The sequence below is a fragment of the Malus sylvestris genome, chromosome 5 (assembly GCF_916048215.2).
Source record: "Malus sylvestris chromosome 5, drMalSylv7.2, whole genome shotgun sequence".
Taxonomy (NCBI): domain Eukaryota; kingdom Viridiplantae; phylum Streptophyta; class Magnoliopsida; order Rosales; family Rosaceae; genus Malus; species Malus sylvestris.
In genome coordinates, this window is record NC_062264.1 from 26,487,467 (window position 1) to 26,504,345 (window position 16,879).

General features: G+C 36.3%; 2 protein-coding genes and 2 pseudogenes across 2 annotated transcripts; 2 read left to right on the forward strand and 2 right to left on the reverse strand.

The window, feature by feature from the left end:
- Positions 1-1,750: 1,750 nt before the first annotated feature.
- On the forward strand, positions 1,751-4,166 carry LOC126621348 (uncharacterized). The gene is made up of 2 exons (XM_050289787.1): positions 1,751-2,213; positions 3,808-4,166. The coding sequence occupies exons 1-2, from the start codon at positions 1,873-1,875 to the stop codon at positions 4,064-4,066; spliced, it is 600 nt and encodes a 199-aa protein (XP_050145744.1). The 5' UTR covers positions 1,751-1,872; the 3' UTR covers positions 4,067-4,166.
- A 1,475-nt stretch (positions 4,167-5,641) lies between these two features.
- Positions 5,642-8,006, forward strand: LOC126621349 (expansin-A20-like). The gene is made up of 3 exons (XM_050289789.1): positions 5,642-6,189; positions 6,891-7,209; positions 7,425-8,006. The coding sequence occupies exons 1-3, from the start codon at positions 6,045-6,047 to the stop codon at positions 7,726-7,728; spliced, it is 768 nt and encodes a 255-aa protein (XP_050145746.1). The 5' UTR covers positions 5,642-6,044; the 3' UTR covers positions 7,729-8,006.
- A 764-nt stretch (positions 8,007-8,770) lies between these two features.
- On the reverse strand, positions 8,771-9,996 carry LOC126622697 (protein THYLAKOID ASSEMBLY 8-like, chloroplastic; annotated as a pseudogene).
- A 608-nt stretch (positions 9,997-10,604) lies between these two features.
- On the reverse strand, positions 10,605-16,452 carry LOC126622698 (disease resistance protein RPV1-like; annotated as a pseudogene).
- Positions 16,453-16,879: the final 427 nt, after the last annotated feature.

Consider the following 16,879-nt stretch of genomic DNA (forward strand, 5'->3'; position numbering starts at 1 on the left):
CCATAAAACCAAATATGTCTATTGTCAGGTAACCCTTATGGTACGTTTAGATTCTAAATGTACCAAAAAACTAAATGTACAAAAAATCTCAAACGTACCACAAAACCAAATGTCTCTATCAGATAACCCTTTTGGTACATTTACATTCCAAATGTACCGAGAAATACAAAAAATCAAATCCACTATAAAACTAAATGTGTCCATATTATAGGTAACTATACGTAGCTATATAATCAAACAAATCTTTATTATGTGTTGGGTCTTTTCAAATAATGAAATCTGACAATTTTTTTTTTATAAATATTCTACTATATTAAAAAAAATTATAACAAACAAGTAAAAAAATGCATAGAGATGGATAATAAATGCATAGATATAGGGATAATAGGTAAAGAAAAAAAAAAGAAAACGAAATGTCCAGGAGAAGTCATGAAAAACTAAAATTCTAAACAAAATTGAACTTATGTAAAAAATTGAAATTAATAACCAAAATTTTAGGAAAATGTTTGATCAAATTTGTTAAAGGAGTGTATGTTTAGTCTAAAAAATTCAAAAACAAGGCACCTATATCAAAACGCCCCTTAATTAAAATGTTATGTGGCACAATTTGATTGGACAACAATTATTAAAAAAAAAATAGAGAGTTGGTCACGTGAGAAATGGAGAGAAAATATTTCTTCTTTGTTGGAACCAATGTCTAAAAACATAGAGCCAGTGTGGTATTCTCTATGCTTCTTTTCGTCTGAAATTAGATTTTTCTTCTTGGGTTAAAGCTTCTATTGAACATTTGCAACCATGGTGGTTTTCTCTCTTCCACTACCTACCCAGACCATTGAGTGGTGCTCGGAGGTCCTCACATACGCTTATTTGGACTTCCGGGTGGTCCCGAAACCATCGGGGTCCTTGAATGGATCTACCCATGATTGCAAGATCATCGGAGGTGATGCAATCTTTTCTTTGTGATACCGTTACGTCGGTTCTACCGCTCGTAATGTTACTATATTTCTTGTTGGTTAGATGTGGATCTCTGTGGTAGTTAGAGAAATGTATTATATTCATGATGAGCTTGTACTTGTGCATCTGTGTGGTGTTTTTTTTACGTTTGTCATCTCTTGGTTACGTTTGATGTCTTATGTACGTTCTTGATGTTTTTTAATAAATTCTTATTACCTTAAGAAAAAAGTCTTAGATCTCATGAAATAACAATCACCCTGTCTATCTTTCTAAATTTAATCTAAACAACAAGTGGGAACATTCTAATTAAGATGCAGAGAGACAAGTGGGCTGTTCTAATTTTTATTTAGCCAATTTAATTAAACGTAAATACACTCAACAAAATACGTTAATAACACAATAGAACTGTGTTACAATATCCACCAAACAATTTCCTAAATCAAGGACCTTTCTATTCGTTTACCATAAATAGACATCCATCCATTATGGCACAAAATCTCCAAAAAGTTACAAAAAAAGTCATAGACTTCAACCCCCATCAATTATTTTGACCAAAAAAAACAAACCCCATCAATTGTCGTATTCATTCACAAATCACATCCCGTATCTCACAACAAAAAATCCAATCTTTAGCCACCTTTTTCTGAGCACCAAAAACATTAAAAAAATTAAAAAAACAGACCGCACCGCTTCAAAATCCCAGATACACCCTCAAGACACTCTTGTATCTTCAGTCGTTGTTCCGTAATTTCCTCCAACTTGAGTGGCAAGTCACTACCCCTCTTTCAAATACTCTCCCACCACACCACACCACCACACCCACACACCACGAACCCCTCCAAAACTCCTCCCATTTCCCAAATTCCCCAATCCCTACGTTTCAAGCTCTCCTCCCTTCCTCCCCAGATTTTTCCAAAAATGGAGGACTACATGCGCGGCTGCACGCGGAAGCTGGCGCTCTGGTACACCCGCACCTTCAAGCCCATCATGACCCACGACGAGCTGGAGCCGATCATGGCGACCCTCGGCTTCGTGGGGCTTCCGCCGTCGTCGTCGGCCGCGGCGACGAAGGAGTACGTGTTCTCCTCAGCCGGAGGTTGGCGGAGCAAGTGGGCTCCCCCCGCGGAGGCGCCGCTACCGAGACCGAGGCTGCCGTACCCGAGAATCGACGGGCTTCATATCTATACGTACCGGGCTTTTATTGACGCCGTTAACTTTTACCTCAGGATGAGCGACATCTCCGATCTCTTCCATGTAAGGTGAGTGAAGTACCGTTTCTTTTGTTTACTCTTCCCAATTTTCTATTTTAACTATTTAATTAAATTAATTGTATTTTATTTTTTTTCCTTGTTTTTCGCTGATTTTATTTTTGCTGGGTTTGTGCACTGCATGAGTGTTTTTTGTTTGTTTGTGAGTGTTTGTGGATGTGTGACGTTGATAGATAGGATTTGGGCTTCTTTGTAATTTTGTGCGGCGAAAAACATGTGGGGGCAATTTTTGACCAAGTCCTCCAAAAATTTGTTGAAAAAAAAATATACAACCATGCTTCTCTCAAAAGCAGCTGCTGCTGAAAAGCAAAAATTACAAATAGACACACGTTTAATAATTGAAATTGGAATATAACTAGACACTCATTTGTGATTGTGTTTTAGTAGCACCAAGTCGGCCCTAAGGGTAGCCGAAGCAGGTTCCCGCCTAAGGCTCTCACCTTCGGAGGGTCCCTAATTTTTTTTTTAAATATCAGAAAATAAAATCATTGGCAATTGAAAATGAATTGGTTGAAAAACAGGATTATGTAAATTCAGTTAGTACATTCGCGTCTTAAAATGTAAGGCGTGTAGTATTTAAGTAATATTTATACATTTTTCTTCTTTTAAATGATATTTGATGTAGAAATAAACTTTTTCATGTATCTGGCCAATTTTTTTATTTATTTTTATTTCTTATATACATATCAATGTACAAAAGGTTGGAGAGAATATTAGGACCTCATTTCGAAGGCTTCTTAGGGCCCCAAGTTCTCAGGGCCAACCCCGAGCATCACTTGATAAAAATATATAGTTAAATAACTAGAAACTTATACGTGATTTTATTGAAGTTATAATAGTATGATAAGATTGATTAATCAAACAATTGACCCGATTATTGGTAATGGCATGCAGCTGAACTAGGTTACTCGGATTGTGTTTCGCTACTTGTTTGATCTTATAGAGTAATGCTTTTTTTAGAATGACCATGTGTTGTATCCCTCCTTTGATACGTATGTGAATTTCATTTGTTTCAATCCTACTAAGGACGTGATGCAATGTATGCTCGGTTGAGATGGTACAAAATGGTTTACTTTGGTTGCCAATAAAAATGATAAAATGTTCGATTTGAAATGTTGTGAATAAACAGGGGTGTGAAAATTGTGGCCTATTTGATTAATAATCATATCGATAGTAATCAAGTAGTCATGTGCACGTGTCTCATTTTTGGATACAAATGATATTGTGGAAGGGAGAATTAAACATAGGAACTCGGGACTAGGTTTAAACGTTCTTAATTACTTGCGTTATGAGTTCCTTCCATATAATATATGTAACTTAATAAAAAATAACAAATAAGTTAAGAAATAATGTGATTTATATGTTTACAAAACTGTTGCTTATTCAACAATTTAATTATAATATCTGAAATAAACTGCAGATTATGGACTTAATAAATCCTCACGAAGTCTATAATTGATGTATTTATCAGCCTTATATTACTGCATTTTTGCCGATTTCATTGTCATAAAATGCAAGATAATATATTTGTCTGAAAAGTATAAACTTAGTGAGGTTTTGATTCTACTTGTCTTGTACATTGCAGAGGCATGCCGCTCCATGATCTCCATCGAATTAGCGACAGAAACCGGAAGTGGCGCAAAATGGAAGAAGACGACAGTGTGTTTGTTTACAGAGAAGGAACACTAGATCAGGCAACATTCAATCTGTATCACTCTACTAATAAGAACATCAGCAACAGCACTGCCAGTAATGGTAGCAGCGACAATTCTATTGTCATTCGGGAGAAAGGCAACAACACCCCTGTCAGCTGCATTGTTCCGTTGAAAGATATCATAGTGTGAGCCTCATACTTCAACATCAAGGTTGTAACTTGAGAAAAACGGAAACACAGAAAACCTCACAGTGATATTCATTTTATAAACCCAAAAGTTTTGCTCCCCAGTCGCTCCTTTTTTGTGTGCACCCAATTTTCGGCACGTTTTTTCTTTGGTTTTAAAAGGTTTATGTCCAAAGAAGTGATTATTAGGACTGTCGCGTGTGGCAGCTTCTCAATGGGTGAGGCCAACATCCATGGGTCTCACTCACAATGAGGAGCTGCCGTATCCGGCAGCGATGTATACAAAATTTCTCCTCCAGATGGGGAGGAAGAGGGTCTCGCGATCGAAGAATTGTATCTGAGTTGGTCGTTGGATACCAACTCAAAGACAATTCTCTGTTCGTCATAAGCAATGCTTGTGTGTCTGGGCAGTTCCCGGGTGTCCGTAGAATCACATTTTCAATGTTTGAGCTCCATTGGAGCCTAGAGAATATATAAGTGGGCTTTAATGCAACGGGCTTACGGAACGAGGCCTGCAACATGATAAAGAGGGCAATCGTCTTGTGGGTTTCACATGGCGGCTTGGTGAAATAGCAAGTTAGTGACTAATTCAAGCCATGTCAAGGAGAACAATTTTTATGGTATGAGTGCACTGTTACCGTGATCGTTTGTGTTAGTAATATAATGATATATGTATATTTTTTTGTTTAAAATAATATACAATTGCATGATTTGCAAAAAGTATATTCGCACAAAAATCAATCTAACTCTCACAATGTTATGCCAACTTGTGTAAAAACGAGTCCAAAATCGAGTCCATGTTTCACATGTGCAGGTAACTTGGCCCGGACCACTTAAGAGTTGTCTTAGCACTTGCTATTTTATTAATGGTCTACAGTTGTGAAGCCAATGATCCATAACTCCTATATCTATCTAACCCTAAGAAGTAAAACAAGAATCAAACTTCTTCTTTTAAAATATTTGTTGGTATTGGCTTTGTTAAATGTAATTCCCTTGTATTGGAAACACATAGATTGTTTTAATTGTTGTTTTGTTACAAGACATATGATTGACAACGAAAACGTTTGACCCTTACGAATCCAATCGTATTAAACAAATCCAAATGAGCCGGTTTCACTATTAAAATACATAAATCCGGACCAGCTCAAACTTGTTTACAAAATAAACAAGTCGAGTCTGAATTCACAAAAAATGAACCCGACTCAACCTGCGCCCCCCTCTAATACAATGTCGTGTATAAGTCTGTATATACATATCTAATAATATAGTGTCAAGCATAAATCTCTATACATATTATTTTAGAACACAACGTCGATGTAAACACATTTCATATAAATTGTTCTCCATTAAACATAATTTTAAAAAATGGGTCAATTGTTGGATTCGTTATCTTTATTACTATTACCAAATCAAATGACCGTTATAGGATGAATTCTCTCTTTTGAATCATTAAATCCCATAAAGGATAAATTCAGAAATCCTAACCCTTCATCTGATTTTGAAAAACAAATTAAAAGAATCTTTGGAATGTGTTTTTCATTTTTATAAATACTTGTTTCAATGCTTTCCGTATCTGTGTCTGCCACCAACAGTGAGCAGCCAAATGCTGGCGCCAAAGCTTCCTTTCGAGTCTCAATTCCCCGCTTAAAAAGCACAAGAAAGTAAACTAAACCTTCCATCTTTTCCATGGCATAGGGTCCAAAACCCTATTGACTCATTGACCATCATACCCCTCCATCTTTCTCCCTCGCAGAATGTGCCCCCAATGTGAACTGTGGACGCCATTGTAGGCTGCTCCTTGTCCTTTATCTCAGCAGGGAGATTCTGGTCATTTCGCCCCAGAAAAAGGAAAGCTTTCTTCTTCTTTCTTCGTCCTTCTTCGATCCAGTTGCATCAAAAGGGGAAAAAAAGTAAAAGCAACCCATTTGAGTTCAAGTACAAGCCACTGGCATCTGGTAGATAATTAGGTCTCGTTTTCTCAAATGGGAGGAGCCCTTCAACTTCAAGATGCTGCATTTCTCTTCTGGGTTTTACTGTGCGGCAGCATTGCTGCTGCTCAGAATGAAGAAGAATGGAAGACTGCCACTGCAACATATTCCAACGAAAGTGATGGGTCCATCATTACTGGTACTTTCCTTGCTTCTGCTGCAAAAAAGTTTCAATCTTTTCTATGTTTTACTGATTAATTTTGCTCCATGTTTACTAGAAGTATGATGTCGATGTGACGGTATTCTAAGTCAATCAAGCACTGTTGTCCCGAAAGTTCAAATACATGACCTTGCTTGATTGGCTTGAGATACCGCTATAATGGCATCCTAATTATTGAGTTACAGGAAAGTTTTACTCATATTTGCAGTTCTTCAAGGTCTTTTGCATCATTACTGGTACTCTTCTTGCTTCTGGAGCAAAGGGGTTGTAAACTTTTCGAGTTTTAGACTGCATAAGACACCTGAAACTGTTTCGTGAAATTGCTTGAGCATGCCTGAAAACTGTTTTTATTGTGCGTTATTGAAATGTAAATTAATCTAAGTACTTTCAAACTTGCCGAGGTGGCCGCTCGGCAACGGAACTATGCATCTGGTGCAAAAAAGTTGCGAACTTTACACGTTTTTGACTGAATGATACTACATGTTTCTGAGAAGAACGTCCCTGCAACCGGGATGCCAGTACATTATCCCTAGCCAATAACATAAATTTCGTGTAAACTAACTTTCCGCAGTGCTTGATTGACTTGTGAAATTGCCACACTGGCATCCCAGTTTTAGGTAAGTTTTTGTTTCTCTCCATATTTTGAGTTTTTCAAAGTCTTTTTTATTTATTTGTTGCAGAAGGTGCGTGTGGTTATGGTGACCTTCACAGGATCAGCTATGGGAAGCACAGTGCTGGGGTGAGTGGCATTTTGTTCAACAAAGGGAGAACCTGTGGCGCTTGTTATGAACTGAGATGTGTTGACCACATCTTGTGGTGCCTGCAAGGGAGCCCCTCTGTTATTCTCACTGCTACAGATTTCTGCCCTCCGAATTTCGGGCTCTCAAAAGATTATGGTGGCTGGTGCAATTTCCCCAATGAACACTTTGAGATGTCTGAGGCAGCATTTGGTGAAATTGCAAAGAAAAAAGCCGATATTGTGCCAGTTCAATATAGGAGGTAATGGAGAAAGTTAGAATTTTTCAAGGAATTGCTATTCGTACTCCAAAAAGGGCATCCATGATCCAACTGCACTTATAAATTATAAGTGAAAATTGTACTTTGATCAGTGCAAGATGTCTTTTTTGGAGTGCTGATATAGTGCTTTTTTTTCCTTGGATTTTGATTGTGATATCTTGCACTAAGCAAGAAGCTCTGTGACTTTTTGTGTGCAGGGTGAAGTGTGAGAGAATTGGAGGGATAAGGTTCATGGTGGGTGGGAGTTCTCACTTCTACCAAGTCCTAATCACCAATGTAGGTTCAGATGGGGAGGTTCTTGCTGTGAAAGTGAAGGGTTCAAGGACCGGGTGGATACCGATGGCCAGGAACTGGGGACAGAACTGGCAGAGCAATGTCAATCTTAAAGGGCAGCCTCTTTCGTTCGAGGTAACTGTAAGTAGTGGAAGAACACTAACATCTTACAATGTTGCTCCAGCAAACTGGCAGTTTGGCCAGACATTTGAAGGGAAACAGTTCTGAAACAGAACATAGATCAACTCATGGTCATGTGTCCCTTTGTCACTTTAGTTTTTCTGCTGTCCTATATAAAGTTTAGGTTTGCGGTCAAAAAGAAGAAGGGAAAATTGTAGGAGAAAATTGAAAAATTGGGAATACGAGGTCCCAGTTTTGTCTTTTAAGGATATGATGCGTAGAAAGTGTAGTACTTGATGGAACATGTAATTATTTAAAAGTAAAGTTATGCCCCTCGATTCTTCGGTATAATCCGACTTTAATGGTTATATTTGCTTTATCTTTTAGTTGTTTTCAGAGATTGGGTTACCAATTAACATTTGAAAATGCAGAGTATTAGAAAGAGAAGGAAAATAAGCAGTAAAAGTAAAACGAAAGAAAATATGAGATGGGTTGAGAAATATTAGAGAGAACAGAGGAATTCAGAGAAAATCAAGTCGTTCTTATATACTGAAGCTTGAGTGACTTACACAATGCAAACACTTACAGACATTAGTAATAGCAGGCACTTTGGTTTGCATTAGCCATGGTCTTCAAATTTCGATACACTTGAATTATCTTCCAGTTATCTAAATTTCAGTTCGAGCGTCTGCTGTTGCACCCTTATTTTTAGTTTGTCTAGCACTTGCTGTTCTACTGTTATTAAATCCGTCCAGCTAACCAACCGTGCAGCATAAGTCTTATGTTCTTGCTCTGGAAAGTACTTACTTTAATACGTGAACACCCCGACATTGGCAACTAATGCAATAGCACCATTTCAGTATGCAAACTATTTACTAAGAAGTGCTAATGCAATCCATTATACCGATCATAAAACTGAAAAGTAGGGAGAAAAAAAAGAGTTTTGGAATGCTTATGTTCCAAGGTATATGTTATTCTGTACTACTGAAACTCAAGAGTGAAAAATGACTGAAAACAGGCAGGTAATTGCTTGCTTCTCCAAACAGAGTCCTACAAAGAACTAACTTGATCTCAACGGTAATCACATGAAACGCAACTAGAGTTTCTTACATATTTCCTGACCGAAGATATCATATGATCTATCCAACAGTCACTGATGGTTCACTGTCACTTCTTTATTCCCCTTTACAAACCCCAGAGAGTCCCCATAAATCTTTTGAGCATCCTGCCTTACAATACCCGAACTACCTGTCTCTCCCATCGACTCTAGACCATTAATGAGTACTCTAAAGGATGACTATCGAGTTCAGACCCTGCCTCTTTCATCAAGCAATGACACTCGGACGCAAGTTTAGGGAGGTTAAAACTTATCAATGTAGTCATTAGAGCATTAAATGCCTCAATTTCAGGCTGTAAATTAGTTTCCTTTTTCAACTACAAGTAAAGAAGTTCAACTTGTTCAAACAATCCATTGCTAGCAATTAATTTAATCATATCGGAATACAGTGAAACCTATGGCCTGTAGCAATGTTCCTTACGAATGTCTTCGAAGACCTGTATCAAACAACGAAGCAATAATACAACAGTAACTCCTCTCAAACAACGAAGCAATGATATAACAGTAAGTCCTATCAAATTTATTGACATTGTTGATTATCTAGGTTAAAGAATGGTTCTTTAGAGTTCCGGCTTTATGTTTCCAAGTATCAAATGTTGGTCTTAAAACGTAAAATGAAGCAATTAACTAACCCGGGACTACACACATGAACTCTAAGCTCTAAACGATGATTCTACGTCCTAACAATCACCCATGTGGATATATATTAAATAGGATCAAAGTTGAAGAATCTGGGGAGAACTGAGGTTCTCTCAACACATCATGTCGACGCGTTGTACACAGAGCCAGACTGGCTTATTGGAATTCTTATATAAATGGGACTAGAATTGAAGATTACCCAATTCAACATTCAAATTAAGTTCATGGAAAAACAAACTGAAAACAAAAACGAACTGCAAGTAAGACTTCAAAAGCAAACCTTGAGAGCCAAGAAGCATTCGTTGTGGCGGAGGAGGTCGCGGAGGACGGCCATCATATTGAGCTTCAGCTACGGCCAGAACTTGGAATCGAAAACATGGTTTAAAAAACTCTGGTTTTCCAGGCTCTCTCCAACGCCTGCACGGTCTGGATAGCTCGATGCTGAGGAACCTCCTCTTCTGCAGTGGCCTCGGGTTGTTGCTTCTGTCTCTCATTGTAAAGGTGGATTTCAATCTCTTGGAATTTGAGGGTTGCAGAGATGCAGGGTGAGGATCTGTGGACAGGGTTAGGCTTCTGGGGTGAGAGGTGAAGAGAGAGAGGGCCAGAGGGGTCGAGTTTATCGATCACTTTTAAACGTGTACTGTGCCTTGTTATTTGTCTGTGTTAACAGACAACGGGACTTTCTGCATTTGGGATTCACACGGGTTCATTTTGATGGATTCCAATGTAAAAGGTCTCTCTTAAGCATGTTTGTAACGGATGGATGACTTGACATGACTATCCGCACATTTACGGTTAAGGGGAGGTGGTTAGCAACTAATGGGTTACAAGTAGCATAAGAATTGGTACTGCATGTCTATTTGGAACGCAAAAGCAATGATCGGTGTGAGAAAAAAATTGAGAATAATATCAATTGCTTGCAAATCCATTCCTTATAAATAAACATGTACTTCGAAGAGTTTCATTTTCCAATTTCGCACTCTCGAGTTCAAATCTCAACATTCAACCTTAACTATAACTACAAAACTACGTAGAGAACCAAGACAAACCATTGTTACAAATTTGAAAACAACAGATATAAAACAGAAACAGAATTACAAAGATTTCATAGACTAAACAGAGAATCAAAGCTTAAAAGAAGCAGCTTTTTGTAAGATCAAGTTTGTGCTTTAGTATTCCTCACCATGCTTTTCTCAACAAACAAATGAGTCCAGATGAAAAAGTACTTCTACCTTGTAAACAGGTGAATAAAGCAGCTTCTTGCTTTCCCTTTTGAATGCATGAGGAACTTGTTCCACTTGTGCCTTGTATAAGAGCCAACAATCTTGCTTCCACTTGCAACAAACGCATCACAAACTCCTCGACATTTACAGAAACCAAGTTGCTCGTGATGGCATTGCGAAAATTCATATTCATCGTGGTACAATTGTGTGAGCGCAGACCTTAATGTCGGTGCTGCATTCTGAGGCGGTCTGCCTTGCCCTTCACGAATTAATACCCCTGGGAGCTCTGGTAAAGATTGCAGCCTCTTGCAGTTGCTTAACCGTAGGACAGACAGCTGAGAAGCTTGTTTGATGCTTGCAGGTATGCTTCGGATCATGGTTCCACTTAGGTCCAAATCTCGTAACGAGGTTAAGCAAACAAGGCGATCAGGGATTTCTAATATACTGCAGTAACTGAGGTTCAGTTCTTCCAAAGAGCGCAAACCTACCAAGAAGGGAGGCAACATTTTAAGCTTCAAACAACCACCAAACGTGAGAGTTTGAAGTGAGTTTAAGTTATAGATGCTAGTCGGGACAGACTTAAGGTTTCTGCATTGGTAGAGCTGTAATGTCTGAAGCCCAATTAGATTTTTAATCGACAAGGGTAGCTCTTTAATCATGGTTTTTGATAAACAGAGAAAGTTTAGGTGCTCCATTGGCTCCAATATTTCTGGGAAGTATTCAAATTTTGAGCAACTGGTGAGGTTAAGTCTCTCAAGAGAATTCAACTTACAAATGCTCGTTGGGAGATGAATGAGCCTTCTGCAACTTTCCAGATCAATTCTCTTGAGACAAGAGAGATGCTCAATTGATGAGGGCAGTTCTTCTATTGCTGTCTCTGTCAACTCTAACTCTGTCATATTCCGAGGAAGCTCCCAAAACTTGCCAAGAGATGAGCAGCCCCATAAACTCAAATCCTGTAACTTCAACTCACAGCTGCCCCTTGGAAGATTCTTAAGGTTTTCACACCATTGAATATGCAATGAAGAAATTTTTTCGTTAGACCAAACTGACGAAGGCAATTCCTCTATCGCGGTTCTCCTTAAATCTAAGAATTCGATATTTCCTGGCATCTCCGGAAGATATTTGAGATTCGAACAGTGTCCCAGGTTAAGATCAGTAAGCTTGTCCAGATACTGAAAATACGAAGGAATTTCAACCAAACTTGTACATCCCATAAGATTTATATGCTCAATTTTCAGACTTTGAGAGAGATCTGGAACTTCAGTCAGATGTATGGAGTAACTAAGATCCATCACTTTTAAGTTTCCAAGCTTCTGTAACAAATTAAGGAGAAATGGCAAGCATTAACAACTAACCCTGTAACTTTCCACATCACAGTTTCTACAATAACTAAAATAAGCACATATATATATATATATATATATTTTTTTTTTTTTTATATGTTGACGTGTATATACCTTGCCTTCACTCCAAAACTCCAAGTTGCTGTAGGACATTCGAAACTCGACGAGATTTTCTGGAGAAAATTTTGATGGCAAAGATTTCAATGGATATTTCACCCAACAAAGATAACTAAGAGAATTGGGAAGAGAAACGCTTAAATTTTCCCAGTCATTGTCAAAGCTAGAATTATCAACAATGAGCAATCTTAGGTTATACATCTTTTCGAAGTGTGCACGATTTATTGGTCCAATCTCAGACATGTTAAAATATATGGCTTGAACTGCTGCAGTTCCCTGACAATCAAGAGCAAACGTATAAATATGAATACAATACACACAGAACAACAAATTTAATCAAATGTCACATTTGTAACTAGCTAGGCATCTGACTTGTTTATAACAAATGCGTTTTACCTTGGTATCTATTCACAGAAAGTTCATTATTTTTCGTAAGAAAGTGAATGAATTCCATCCAAAAAGAAAGCAAATGATTATGGCTCTTACCGTATTATTTTTCAGTACATGATAGACATCTTCTGCAGTGAACAACCTACTCCTTTTCCCGGGCTCTTCAATGCATTGTTCGCAGACAATTTCCCTCCCCATCTCTTGTTGCAGAACATGCATCTCTATGAGCATGCTGTCTGAAATCGATATGAGAGACTTATTGCTGAGAACTCTAATTCCCATTGCACGGGAACCACTAGCCTCAGACATCCTTTCTAAAATATACATATTTTCCAATTTACCAAAACATGCTATATCAAGAAATATCTCCTCGTTTTCTTCTAATCCATCGTAACTTAGTTTCAACACTTTCTGAATGTTTTTGCTTAGGAATTTTTTAAATGTGATCAATTCATCCAGACAAGCTTCTTTGCTCTCACAGCAAACGAATGAGGAACCCAAAATTTTAAGAGCCAATGGATTGCCTCCGGCATAATCTACCACCTTTTCTGCCAACTCTGTATAATCTGTTCTAGGAGTGTTACTTTTGAAAGTATTCAAATGAAAGAGGTGAAGAGCTTCCTCGCGTTTTAACGCGTTAACCCTGTATATCTTATCATCTTCAACAATTTTCTTAAGCAGGCTCCTATCTCTAGTTGTTATAATGATTCTACTTCCGGGACCATATCGAGCATGATATCCAGCTAGAACTTCTATTTGGATTGAGTCGTTCACATCATCAAGAACAATGAGGACCTTTGTGCGGCTGAGCCTTTCTCGTAGAAAAGTTGATCCAATAGATGGAGTCTCGATATCTAGATTCTTATCGTCTAATATCTTACGAAGAAGTTTATTTCGCAAGTGAATTAGTCCATCTTTTTCCTCTGATTTCATCCTGACATTTGCAACAAAACAAGCAACTTCGAATTTAGATGAGAGTCGATGAAATATGGCATCAGCAAGGGCGGTCTTGCCAATACCACCCATGCCCCAAATACCTACACTGCAAACGTCGAGTGAATCAATGCATAATAATGATTCAATTTCCTCAATGCGGCTTTCAATTCCGACTAAGCCCTTTAAATCACTTGATGCTTCGCGATTCAATTTGGTCAAAATATCTTTGACAACTTTCTGAACTAAATCAGACTCCTGCCTGGCATATATCATTCCGAGGATAACCGATAGTTAATTAGTACTTATACTTGAACTGATATTATCATGAATCAAATGATCACATGTAAATTTTAGGAAGACTTTGGATGCGATCCTTAATTGTTATTGTTCTTTAATTGAAATCTGGTTGATATTTAGTTTTTTTATCAAAGTCCGTAACATTAATGCAATTATACATTCCTATGTAGGTTATTATATTTTTTAAATTAAAATTTGAAATTTGTAGTTGTTTATATTAATGATATTTTACATTATACTCTCCAATATATTTTACATATATATAAACATGGTTACAACTTACACTCATCAAAATTAACCAAAAATTGTTGTATCCAAACATGGGTACATTAAGCTTGACATGAATATATTCTCAAATCAACGAAAAAGAATACACCTATATAAATTTAAAAATGAATTAGAAAAAAAAAATTGAACGTACTTTTTTTTTTATATAAAAAAAGGTACATTTTATATTAACAAATGGTACATTTTATTTTGGTATATTTAAGAATGGTACATTTAAGATTAAAATTGAAAAAATTATATGAATGGGTACATTTAAGATTAAAAAATGAAAAATATTTTTATAAAAAATTAATGTGTACAAGATTATTTTAATCTTACTTTTTTTTATTGTGGAAATGTTTTGGATTGAAAATTAATTAGGCATTTAATAAAGGTGTGACTATTAAAACCCTAAATAAATTACTAATTTTTATTTTAAAAAGTATGTAATTGACATTTAAATTCACTAATGCATTAATAATAGGGATTTCGATCAAAATTTAAAAACTAGTAATACATCTGTCAATGAACACTAGAATATGCCCACACACAAAGTGTATGAATTTTTTTACTTTAGTTATTAAAATTGAAGGAGAGAGGAAGAGAGTGAGAGCGAATGTGGAGTGAGGAGGGAGGGAGGGAGGTTGTTTTTTAATTTTTTAATTTTTTATTTGTTAAATTAAAAATGATAAACTTAAATGTAGGTGAGGTTTAAAAAAAGAGTGGTGATATTCCCACCCCGGTGTCTTATTTCCCCACCCACCTTTTTATGAATTTTTAATTACAAATTTATTCATTTGTAAAATGACTAATAGGGACCTTACTTACTCCTTTTTGCATTAATTTTTTTTTTTATAAAAAAAGAAAAGAAAAGAAAAGTTTAGAAAATTTGTCTCCCATAAACCCTAACTCATCATTTTCATCCCCTTTCATTCAGAGAAAGCAAAAAGAATGAATTTAGAAAATGACATTTCTATGGAACAAGTAGATGACTATGTTTCCGTCGAACATGTAAAAGATAATTTTATGTGGACCATCTTGATTTGTCGACATGAATAATTGAAGCATAGCTTTGTGACTTTTTATTTAAATTTGCATTAGGTTAGGGTACAATTTGTTTCATGTTTTCCTATGAGAATTCCTAGAATTCGTTGGAATTGTTTTAATTAGGTTAGGGAAAATTTGGAAAGGACACTCAAATTGGTATGCATCTCGAAAAGGACACTCAAATTGGAATTTGGAAAGGAAACATGGTTTTTTTTCTTTTTTTTTTTCCTATTTTTAGAAGGTTTGTTTATTTTCTTTTTTTTTAAAGAAATTTATCTCTAATTATATATAGGGCTATTTTAGGAATAATAGTGGGTGGGAAAATAACATTTTAATTTTTTAACTTTTTATAGTGGGTGTAAATATAACGTGGGTGGTGAAATAAGACAACGGGGTGGGTTTAACAGTTCTCTAAAAAAATTAACAAAATATTTGTTTTGTGAAATTACGTTATTGTCCTTAACATTTTTATTGTGATAGAAGATAAAGATATATTTTCACCCTCTTTTGATTGACAAATAGGGTTTCATTAATGTAGTTTTAGATTAGTAACAAAAAATAGATTTAAGATTAAAAATATTGAAAAAATTATATGAATGGAGACATTTTTTAATCGAAAAATTATATGAATGGGTATGATTAAAAAAAAAAGAAACATTAATGAGTACAAGATTATTTTAATCTTATTTTTTTTATTGTGGAAATATTTTAAATTGAAAATTAATTAGGTATTTAATGAAGGTGTGAGTATTAAAATCCTAAATAAACTACTAATTTTTATTTTAAAAAAATTATGTAATTGACATTTAAATTCATTAATACATTATTAATAAGGATTTCGATCAAAATTTGAAAACTAATAAGACTTCTATCTATAAACATTAGTAGCAAGGCATCGAATACTAATTTTACCTAAATTTTAATACAAGCTTTAGAGTTAGTTGCTTACCCGGCTTTGTTTGAATTATCAAACCCAGATATTTTGGCTGCTTCTCTCAAAGCATCCCTCCACTTGTGCACCTTGTCCAGACTGTCCTTGAAACGTTGTTCGAGTTGAGCAAATGCATCTGCATAAGTCCCCTGCTGCTTTCGCACATCTGATGGATCGATGTCGTAAAAAATGGGTATAACAACCTGCCCCTTACTTTCCTTGCATCGCAAGATATGCGCAAGTTCATCGAGACGCCAAGTGGAAGAAGCATAGTTTTTTGAGAAAATGATTACCGAAAGCTTTGATTTTTCAATTGCCTCAACAAGGGCAGGTGCAATTTTTTCTCCTCTCTCGAGCTGGTAATCTATGTAAGTTTCGATTTTTTTTCCCGCGCAAAGCGGCATAAAGATGGCTAGTAAAGTTATTGCGGGTGTCGTCGCCTCTGAAACTCAGAAACACATCATGTTTTTCTTGAGGGGAGATGGTAGCAGCAGAACAAAAAGAAGAAGAAGAAGAAGCCATGAAAGTGTAGTAGGACAAGATTGAGCAGTTGTAGAGACTAAATCAGACCATATATATACACACACGTATAATATATATATATATATGTATATATGAGACCATATACACACACACATATACACACACACGTTTACATATATATATATATATGTGTATATATGACTAAATCAGACCATATACACACACACACACACGTCTATATATATATAGCAACTGTCGTTGCCACAAGATGATATGCACAAAGTTCCAAAGGCATGAAATTACCTGGTAGACAGTAAACAGACCATACACACACAAGCATGAAATTACCCAGTAGACGGTAAACAGACCATACACACACACGCACGCGCACACACGCACATGTGTGTATATATATATATATATATACCCAGTAGACAGTAAACAGACCATACACACACACACGTCT